The sequence below is a fragment of the Liolophura sinensis genome, chromosome 6, assembly GCF_032854445.1.
Source record: "Liolophura sinensis isolate JHLJ2023 chromosome 6, CUHK_Ljap_v2, whole genome shotgun sequence".
In the NCBI taxonomy this organism is placed as follows: Eukaryota; Metazoa; Mollusca; class Polyplacophora; order Chitonida; family Chitonidae; genus Liolophura; species Liolophura sinensis.
Window position 1 is genome coordinate 77,013,275 of NC_088300.1, and position 10,521 is coordinate 77,023,795.

Below are 10,521 nucleotides of genomic sequence, written 5' to 3' on the forward strand. Positions count from 1 at the left end.
GGAGTTTCAGTTCAGACACCGGTAACAAACATGGAAAAAAAATTGAAACAAAAAAGAGTACATTCCCTGATTCTTTAACGCACCTGTAGTGTATGACCTATATTTTCAAAATCAGAAATAACATTACCTATCAATTATTGCAAGCATCATTTAAATATACGCAAGATATTTAGACATTGGATTTTAAGTAACAGTATTATCGTTATTAGGAATTGCACATTCTGAATATAGCACAGAATTTTGGTGCTGAAAATTGGCTGAGACCACTGCAGGTTTCAAACCAGCGAACTCAGAGTCAGGCACCAAATCAACAGCAATACATAATAACGATAATACTGTTACTTAAAATCCACTTTCTAAATGACATCTATACCTGTCTGATATATTTAGCTAAGGGAGCTGTGTTCTGCTCATCAGACGGGTAATGTGCCAAATCTGTTAAACCACTTTACTGTATGGAAATGTTGGATATTAGACAGACACCAACTGATGTACTTGTAGCAAATCTGGATCACAAGTTCCATAGAAGCCAATTATCAGAGTGTACAGAATCCGAGCTAGCGTCTGCTAGAATGTCAATATGTGCATAAGAGAACCATCCATACATCATTAGCAATGAGGAAAAAGCCAATACCAACCTGGCAACATTGAAAACATTTCCAACATGTAAAACATTTCCGACAGAAAGCCATACAAACTAATGGTGGCACAACCACAAATCCAGGACAAATTAATCTTTTCAAAATGCTCTGCAATCTGTGCTTCATGAATACAAAATATTGCTGTATTCGTAACAATGTTAATGGCACGACTTAAATGTTTCACACTGAGCCACTGAACTTGACAAGTTAAACTGCTTCATTCTATGCAACGTTGTGTGCACAAAGTTTGACAATAACTGTGCCAGATTGGCATAGCACTGGAGCCTAACAAAACGGTTAACTGCAGTGAATTAAGATGAATCAGAAATAGGCTACATGTGTATATCCCTTCACCAACCAGGCTGAAAAGGGGATAAGAAACCATAACAGAATGTTACCACATCAGGACTGTTTACTGGTAAATGACTGGTGACACCTTTAATTCATTTGATTAATTCTTTATACACGGAAAGGTTACTTTCGGGTAATTGGAAGATTTGTTGTTTTCCACCCAAATTCCTACCATACATGTACCTTGCCAGTTTTAAATCACAGAAAAACACTTTACTTATTTCGCTGTTTACAAGATATACTCAAGATAATCTTACCAAAATGGGAAATTACAAACAGCACCTCAACAACTCATAAGTGCTTTGACCACCCAACAATTATGGATCTTAGAAACTTTACCAGGTTGAAGATACAAGGATTAATTTTCTAAATTTATTATTTGCTTTGATTTGGATTTTTTTGGTAAGATACTGACACACATGTGCCAGTATCAAGACAAAAGCATGTTGTTATCTCCATGGCATATACATGTAGACATATAAAAAAAGGAGTTTATGATCTCATCCTTGTATATGTACATGTTGTAAAGAGACTGTAAATGTCATCAGAGAACCATATACACTACCATACCAGAATATACATGCATTATTGATTGTTTCATAAATGTAAATCATCTCAATGCCATACCACTAAAGTGAATGAATATAGCCCATTTCCACTGTGTGAATGATTGATCTACTGATTTGGGTTTAATGTACATGTAGGTCTCAAGAACATTTCACTTTCAATGGCAACAGTCAGCGAGTATCACGGATGGAGATAATCAGTGACTTGTGTATACAGGATCTGTGTCTATGCCATACTGGTAGACAAAAATCTACTGCCAGCTGAAGCTACAGAATCAAGAAATGATGGGAGTTCAGTGGGGAAAATCAGAGCTGAATTATATTTAGAATACTTAGTGAATGTATTGTTCGCTAATGTTGCGTGTGAAGGAACTGTTAAGTCAGCTATTTCAATCACTGCTCATAGGTGAACACCATATTACATCATTGTGCTCTTGCATTTTCTCATTACAAGTAGTTTAAATGTATATGTATCTGTTTTAATATGTACACAAACATGTAAAAAAAAAGCGTCCAACAGTCCAAGTGTATGTCCAAGACAATTTTTTTCTTCAATGAGAAAAATCATAGGAGTAGAGATATACACGAACTTAGCATTTTAGAAGAAAGAAGAATATGTTTTTAAATATACCAATATTCAATAAGGTCAATATGTCAGGTGTTCACAGTCATCAACCAATAATGTCAGGGATGGATCCAAAGGATGGAGTCCTTCTTCGATTTTTCAGAAATATGACAAAAAAATAGCAGGCCTGGATTTTCTTGATGCTCTAAAATGCATTTTAGGCCAATTTAAGCTGTTTACGTGCACATTTTATGAAAGGAATATATTAATGACATCCACACAATATAGCAAGGATGTTGCTCTAGTCTGATTAATTGATTGGAGTTTTACATTGCAATAATTACTTGAAACCATAAGAATAACTTTATACTATTTAATTATGCAGGTCATTATAATCCATAGACAACAAAATGGTTAATGGGTTTCTTACCTTAATTTAATAAAACAAATTTTGAAGGCTTTGGAGGTGAATTGCTTGAGCCTTTATACAGTATTGTTTGCAAATAAAACTGAAACCATAAAAAGAATTACCAGCCATTGATTTGTGTCGTGTGTTTTTTTTATCCCTATGTCCCATAGGCCTTAAATAAATATTGCTTACAGATCAGAGGCTGTGCCCGCTTCCATGTTGGCAAGTCAGTGGCAAATACAGGCACAAATTCCTACTGTTTTTGAATTAAACTGTCCCTCTGTACCGTTGTGTTTTTATACTTTTTTTATTATCATTAAAACTAATATGATCCAAAAATTGCGAGCTCAAACCAACAAGCCATTGCGAGGGAGGTAACTCTTCACCAACTTTTGCGATTTTCTTAAAGTTCATGCTGGTTAACGCAATAATGGCTGCTAAAAAAAGATTTTACAAATGCCAGCCCTCTTCATGACAAACACAAGGCGGTATTTTTGGTAGAAAAGCTACTCATCAGCAAGAACTTACTTGGTTATGATAGCTGGTTCCACAAAACGTAAAACACTTAAGCTTAACAGAAGCATATATACGCACAAGACCTGTTTTACAAGCAATACACTGGAACTGGTTGTACTGTGCATGTGTAAACAGTCACGACATTCACTCCACACTTTCACACAGACACTGCTGCCGCTCAAGACATGAAGAAATGTAGGAGTGCTATGGTTTTTTTGCTTTTGCTTCCAACCATGTATGTATGTACATGCATATGTAGTTTCGTAGCAATTTAACATCACTGGCTTAATGAGTTCTTGCTTTTAGAATCAGATCCTTACTGATAAAAGCAAAATTTTATAGTGATCATCAGAATAAACAAAACAAACCCTGATACAATGGCTTAAACCCCTAATACGTGTAGATGTAAAAATGTCTGAAATTTTTCAATACATGTAACATTTTCAAATTTAAAATAACACAAAAACATACAAAACTATATTATATAATAGTTATCATTACCTATAACTACATAAGTACCTATCATTATCAGCATGTCCCATGTATCACAAAAAGTGATGTGCACTAGAAATTGATCATAAAATTGCAATGATTCATAAAGAGCAAGATTTAATATTTCCGTTCAATGAACCACATTTTTGTTTGAAAAATAAACTCCTACATGATATCTGTACATTCAGGGCTTAATGTCCAGATTACCCATTTTCATCACTCATATTAATTTTGGTGCCACTCTGATAGTGCACATATTATACCTGAAACCACTTTTGAAAAAATGGATTAAAAAACTTAAAACCATTACTTGCAAAATCAACCTAGCTTTCAGGTAACACATTATGTCTCTGAACAGCGTAAAAGTTTGAAAATTTCATTACCATGATACATGTAGGTTGTCATAAAACTTGCCTGCAACAATAATATTACACCCTAGTCCAAAAAAGTTAAAAAAACTGACAAAAAAAGACATAATTTTGTTGAAAGTTAACATGATGGTCTAACATTCAAACTTGTCTTATAATTTATCACGTTGAAACAAAGTGCCATGTTTTTTCTGTTTGGAAAATTATCAGTGTCCAATAACAAAACAAAAATACATGTATTTTAAGTATTTAAGGAAAATGACAAAATTATCCCAACTCTTGATCTGTAAAATTGTCATGGTGAAGCCAAGCACCAACTTTCAATTTACACCAAATGAAATTTTCTCAAAAAAAAAAAAAAAAATACGTGCAAAGAACTTCATGAATTGGTCTCTGATCAGAATGTTCGTACTTTATTTTTACTTGATATTTAGCATAAGGGTCAACTAACAGGATAACTGGATCAGTCTCTCTTTATATATACTGCTCCTCAATTTTAGCAGCTTGGTCTTTAATTAAAAGAAAATATAATCAGGACCATGTCCAGAGTCACTCAATTGGTTCTGGAAAATGTTTGGGCTCCCAAACTGTTGGCAGCCTAAAGTAAACCAGCTGTACTAAAACAAGTAAATTAAACAAAAATATGATGGTTTACCAATAAAAAGTTAAGTTTTCCTATAAATTTCTTTCATTCACAGACTTAAAAGTTCATAGAAAGTATCATTTTGAGTTAAATCTTTTAAATTTTATTATGTACTGTCACAATGTTACCATTAAAGTTTGGGATTAGAGACTTTTATGCTTTTGTAGATATGACCCTGATGATGGAACTGTAAGCTGTATTTTCATCAAAGTGCACAGCATCCAGTACAGTCAACTATAAATGTATTTACTAAATGTTGATCAATCACAGGCCAGTTGAACCAGTGTTAATTTCAAGCCATGCTAATTATCAACAAACACATTTAGCAAACTGCTATTTGTGGAAGAGAGTATAGTAACTATGTTCCATTATTTATGTATCCAATATCAACCCAGAGAGCACATTTGATAATTTATTTGAAACTCTGTTTTGGATAACTAGAGTTATTCGAGTCATAACTATATCCTTACATGTTCACAATGTGACAAGGTGAGCTAGAGGGAACAGAAATCCACTAAAACAATGACTGAAAGCCCTGACTGATAAAAAAAAAAGGAGTAATAATTACAAAGGCATGAAATGAATGCAACAGCAAAAGATTAGGATGGATTTTTTGCACTGACTGCTATAATGACAATTTGCCATTCTAAATGTATCACCCATTTATAGTTTGGGCTGAGTCAAGAGGAGACTGCAAAAGCAGCAGGCTTCCTTCAGGTAAAATATCAAGCTTTAGTACATCACACACCTAAAATGTAAAACTGCAAAAAGTCCCTGAACATAGTCTGGGTACCAAGATTTATATTTGAAGACAGCAGCTTAGTGTAATCATGGTTGCATAAGGAGGTTGTTGGCATCAGAACCATCACGTGCGTCTGTACCAAAGTGGTCAGGATCAAGCTTCTTTACCCGGGAATTACTTGAAAGTTTTCAACGCACATTCTTAGTGTATTGCAGCAGTTGGATAGAGTGAAGGAATGTAACATAGGCTGAATCTACTGCTTTGCATAGTAAAAGATGCAAGAGCAAACTGTTCATTTATTTATTGATTTATTTATTTCATTGGTGTTTTACCCCGTACTCAAGATTAATTGACTTATACGAGCGCAGCCAGCATTATGGTGGGAGGAAACCGTGCAGAGCCCGGGGGAAACCCACAAACATCCACAGGTTGCTGCCAGACCTTCCCAAATACGGCCAGAGAAAAAGCTAGCATGAGCTGGAGCTCACAGCAACCCCATTGGTGAGAGGCTCCTAGGTCATTAAGCTTTGCTTGCATGATAAACAACTGAGCCACGGAGGCCAAACAAACTGTTCAACCCCTCACAGACACTGCTAAGTCCTTTGGGGTTGCTTGTGGAACTTAAAAGAAAAGACAACAAATAATATAACCTGCATTATTTTGAAAGAAGGGCAAAAACAAGCCTAAATGGCAAAAGACATTTTTTGCTGACATGCTGGGTAACTCTACAAATCAACTTTTAAACAGGAATTCCTATGTGGCCATGGTATCGGCCATATTAGAGCAACCGAAAACATGGTGTCAAGTCACTCATACCCCATGGACATAAATGATATGGCTAAAAGGCAAACCAGGGTTTAGGTGACGCAAGCAGAGACAGCCGTGTCCTAAGAGTTACACAAATAACTCCCGTCTGACGGGTTAAATCTGCCCTAACAGCGTAAACCGGAGTAACTATGAACAAAATTACCCCTTTGTAATTAAACTTCAGTACATATAAGTTTAGATAATAGGCAGGATGTATGGTAAGTATCATCAAAATCAGCACAGTAGTTTGAGAGGAGATGCATTGAAAAATTGTGATTACAGACAGACAGAAAGAAAGAAGACAAGACAGGGTGATTCCAGTATAGCCCCCATCCCAACTTCGTTCAGCGGGTCCAATAAACCGAGTTCAGTCGTGTTTGGGATCCATGTTGCTTTAGTGAAGACTGTAAAAGGCCAAAATTTGTGAGTCTATGGCGCAGTCCCACTTCAGCAGAAGACCTTGAGTATAAAGAATTCATATTTTCCAGACAGTATAAATGGTATGACAATAAAAGTCGCACATTCATTCCACAGGTAAGGAAAGTATACAAGTCACCACTGCCTAATCTGCAAACAAACACTGGACATTACCTTTGACCTTGCGTCCTCAGCAATACATGAACAGCTGTGAAACTTAGATGTGGCACCAAATTAAGGCTTCCAAAGAGCTTGCCTGTACAGTCCAGAGGCTTGACCGCCACTGTGGTAGCTCTCTGATTGGGCGTCGGCCAATCTCTCTTTAAATTATGACAGCCTTGTTTTCGCAAGCAAGTCAGCTATTAATGGATCAAGGCTTTGGGGAATCCTTAACCAACATGGACATAAAGAGTACAGCTAGTATCTGTAGCATCGTTATCAGACTCATCCACTCAAGGCCTAACATCTGTCATAACACTAAAATAAGACGCAGAATTTAATTTCTTCAACATATCTCTCATTTTCGTAATTATTCCCTACTTGAAAAAGGAAGAACTGTCTCAGTTACATATACATTTTGTGTAGTTGCCATGGCTGAGTTGCCTGTCATGTTCACATAGGCCTACATATCCGTCACATGTCAAACCAAGAAAGGATTTCTTCACTGTGGAAACGAGACGTGCTCTCCTTGCAGAGGTGGTATCATAGTGCAGTAAAGCTTCTGTCAGGTGAATTCTCAATCAATCTCGCTCTCCCTAGCAGTTCTTACTTTTGAATTCAGCGCCAATGCCCTGAGAATATCTCAGCCAATGATACAGCGGCAAGTTGCACAATGAAGGTAGTCAGTATTAGACCCTATGTTGTCAGATCAGTCAAGGTAATAAGGATTTAGTTACTTGACTACTCGCCTCTACAGACATCTGAATGAAAACCTTCAACTGGAGTCCTGAAGTCGTGAATTTGGTAATTTACAATAATTAATATGCACACAAAGCATCAGCGATGGAACATCCCCCTTTACATGCATGTAAAACTTCAGGTCAATGAATGCTCTACTTCTTGAGAAACCAACACACCAACATTTTGTTTAACATTAATTCTAATACACAAGAGACTACATCAGGAATTCCGTAAATTTATAGTATTCAATATGCACACACACTAAATCCACGATGGAATGTCCCCTTCTTGCCACTGAGCTCTACATGCCTGCAACCCCTGAGATCTATACATGCAGTTCTTTTTGAGATAAACCCCCTAAAAGTTTGTTTAACATGTCAGGGATTTGCTAATTTACTGTATTTAATATGCACACATCAAATCAACGATGGAACATCCCCCTCATGTTATTGTGCCCTACATGTGTGCAAACCCTGAGCTCAATTACAAACCTGTAAATTCCAAACCATGTCTCTTCTTGCAGAGTAGCTACCTTTCCCGCATTTTGAAATTGGGAATTCCCCCATTAAACATAGAAAACATATTGAAAGCAAGGTTTCCGAAAACTGCCACCATTTATTTTTACCCCTTTTTGGTAGCACTGTATAAGAGTCTGGCATATTGGGAGTCAGACAGGATTTGTTGCCACATTAGGAGTCCACTCAACACTGGCATGGGGCTCACTAGCAAATATATCACAATAAAGTGCATGTTTTATGATTACCAATATGTATGTAAATTTGCCTAAAAGTGATTTGTGCATCAGTGACAGGTAAGATTATTTTTTTGCCTTTGATCGGCCAAGTTGGTATAATAGACATGCAGAAATTTCAAAGATTATGGTTGTAAGTTTTCACTTTAACTGTAGTTTGAAGTAATCTGCTGTTAATTTGCAAGTAAGGATTCGTGGGGTACAGCTTTGTACATGAAGAGCTGTACATTTCAACAGACATCTGACATGCCACTCCATATGTGTAAAGGTACTGGGTAGTCACGCTCATCTCCAGAGTTTTTTCCCAAATCCCCATGTATCATAAAATGCTATCATAAAACAAATCAAGGTGCACTGTGTCAGGAGTACATGGAAAGTGAGGAACTCTCATCCTTGCGTCAATAACATATCAATTCAGAAATCTGTATCTGCTGCCCCGCATCATCGCCCTAGTAATGTGTAGCAGAATGTAAAATGCTAACTTGATATTCCGATGAAAGATGTCAACTCATCTCAGTTGCCTCAACAGCATGTGTATGACAGCTTTCTGAGAAAGTATAAAGTTGATGTTTAATGGAAATTTATATTTGTGAAGTTTTTGATGTTATGCATGCAAGAATCACTGACCTGTGATAATGGGATGTGAACAGGAATGAGAATGGCTGGCCAAAATAGGTCTGAATATGGAAGGCACTTGGGCCTGATCCGAGCCTGTCTGCGCCTGATGTGTGCGTGCGTGCATGCGTGCGTGTGTGCGTGTGATGGGGTGGGGTGGATGCCCTCCTTCTGCCGAAGAAAGTTTTTTAAATCATAGTTGAATTTGGTGCTCAGAGAGGTAAAGAAAATATGATACCACTATCAATAGTCTTCACATCCTGCTTTCACCTTTCAAACAATTCGCCGTGCGACATGATAAAGCCAAAACTTTTTAACCAATTATCGGAAAAGTAAATAAATGTTGCTTAGGTGCATAACTGAAATTGTTCAGTCTTCAGTATTTTTTACTCAAGAAGTCCAGAATGTTAGAAAAACTCATCAAGCAATTTAATAGGACATGAAATAAGCTGTTTGTGATTCTAACAAAATTTCATACAGGTTTAAAATTATAGCAAAACAATGGTAAAAATGGCACCGCCACCCCCACCCCACTTTATCACTCTGACTCTGACACCATGTATGATTCTGTTGTCCCACCTTGTAAATCGAATTTAACTCACCAAAGGGGAACAATTTTGCAAAATTTATCCAGCAAGGGAACACTGTTTAGCGGTATAACAGCATATGGTAGGATATCGCACCACCAGTCGGGTGAGTGACATAATCACTCTCCACTGCTCATCTGATATTGATTTCTAGAAAGTGACGGATTACTCGCCTTTGGCTTTCTCGTCGGGAGATCTATTTATATTAATCTATTATATCTATAATAATTAGATACATAGGCCTATATACTTCAGAGTACATTTGGTAGTTTTACAGAACAGCAGTTTGTCACAAACTTAAACATGGAAAACTGAGACATGTTCAGCAGCCACATGCCATGTGATGAATCCAACTTCACTGCTTGCTTCCTGTCACTGCCTGCACATCATTCCTTCCCATGCATCAGAAGTCATTATTCCGCTATGGGCAAGAAATTGCCAAAAACGTGGATTTTCATAAAATCGAGCCAAAATAATGATCATGAAATACAAAAATTGTCCTACCTCCTGCACTAATTTTCCAAAACAGAATGACAGGAAACTAGAATAATGTGTCACTAGCCTAAAACAATAGCCTAAATCAGAGATTTTAGGTAGAATCTGCCTAAAATTAAAATTTCATTCATGTGTTATACCATAAATTACCACATTCACAGTTTTTTTATCTATTCCGTAAGAGTCTTACCAATTTCAAATATTTTGGATACTTACCAAAAACAAAGATGATCTTGTTTGAGGCCTTATCATGTATTTTCACATCAGCTCCCACTCTGATGCTAATTTTTTGCCTTGGCAAAACGCCAGCTGTCAAATGTGCATCTTCTTTGTTTTTTCTTTCGGTGCTTCCGCCACACCCCATTGTTCATTTCCTGCACAATCGTTGTAATGATCTCTATCAGTGAATTTTTCTCTGGGCTCTTGAAAGACGATGGGTAAGGTTGCAACGATGCAAAATCAAGCACCACTGTCCATCGCGCACCGATCTGTCATGCACCAACTGTTCGTCACATGTAGTGACTGCAAACCTCACTATACATGGGGAATAAATTAAAGGTTGTATTCAGAACACAAATCAACATTTGATTGAAACTAATTTATAAACCTTAATAAATCACGACTGAAACGTAAATAATGATGCATGCACGCTACAT

At 36.8% G+C, this 10,521-nt stretch overlaps 1 protein-coding gene across 1 annotated transcript in view; it reads right to left on the minus strand.

Moving 5' to 3' along the window:
- The window catches only part of LOC135468600 (uncharacterized), a 29,947-nt gene extending 19,485 nt beyond the window's left edge, over positions 1 to 10,462 (minus strand). Inside the window, exon 1 of the mRNA XM_064746942.1 lies at positions 10,082 to 10,462. Within this exon, the coding sequence (XP_064603012.1) occupies positions 10,082 to 10,229 (148 nt within the window). The 5' untranslated portion in view covers positions 10,230 to 10,462. The remainder of the gene's footprint in view (positions 1 to 10,081) is intronic.
- Positions 10,463 to 10,521: the final 59 nt, after the last annotated feature.